Raw genomic sequence first — 786 nt, forward strand, 5'->3', positions numbered from 1 at the left:
CTAGCTATCGGTATCGGTAAAATCCACTATCGGTCGACCTCTAGTAAAAACAATAATATTGTGACATGTTATTAATAAGCATGATTCATAATAACCTGGTCTGCGTCGCGGCGCTTGGCTTTGGCGAAGCTGCTGATGAGGAGGCGCGGGAGGCTGTGCTGCTGTGCATCTGGACGCTGCACCAGCAGCAGGTTCTCCATGCACAGATCTCGATGCGTGACGCCGTGCGCTTTCAGATGCTCCAGACCCGCGCACAGCTGCAGCAGCAGAAAACACACGCGCCGCTCGTAAACCTCCGGCTGCGCGCGGTGGAACGACTCCCACTCGCGAACAAAATCTGCCACGCTCTGGTGCGGGACGTCCCGGGTGATGACCACCACGCGCTCCTGCTCGGCCGGACCGCTCTCCTCGCTGGGTAACATGCTCCGCGGCACGCAGGCGATGAAGTGACCGCAGTCCTGCTGCAGACTGAAGTGAGACGGGATGCTCTGCTGCACCGAAAGACCGTACAGATGAACCTGCTTACTGTCCGGAGCCTGGCCTTTACAGATCTGACCAACACACAGAGAAAACAGACACGCTATGATGTTAAACATTAATTCACAATTTCCTTACCATAAATAAAATATATATTTGGAATAATTAAATAAAGCCTTTTATGTTCAGCAAGGCTGCATTTATTTGATAATAATATTGAGAAATAATATTAATAACAATTATTAATAACATTTATCTATTAATAAAAACTTTCCATTAGTATTGTTTATTATTATCGATATTGAAAAC

At 47.3% G+C, this 786-nt stretch overlaps 1 protein-coding gene across 1 annotated transcript in view; it reads right to left on the reverse strand.

The window, feature by feature from the left end:
* Positions 1–43: 43 nt before the first annotated feature.
* Positions 44–786, reverse strand: part of LOC107570961 (tyrosine-protein kinase SgK223-like) — a 3,083-nt gene continuing 2,340 nt past the window's right edge. Inside the window, exon 2 of the mRNA XM_016257245.1 lies at positions 44–551. Within this exon, the coding sequence (XP_016112731.1) occupies positions 72–551 (480 nt within the window). The 3' untranslated portion in view covers positions 44–71. The remainder of the gene's footprint in view (positions 552–786) is intronic.

The sequence above is a fragment of the Sinocyclocheilus grahami genome, unplaced genomic scaffold, assembly GCF_001515645.1.
Source record: "Sinocyclocheilus grahami isolate Dianchi unplaced genomic scaffold, SAMN03320097.WGS_v1.1 scaffold1525.1, whole genome shotgun sequence".
NCBI lineage: Eukaryota > Metazoa > Chordata > Actinopteri > Cypriniformes > Cyprinidae > Sinocyclocheilus > Sinocyclocheilus grahami.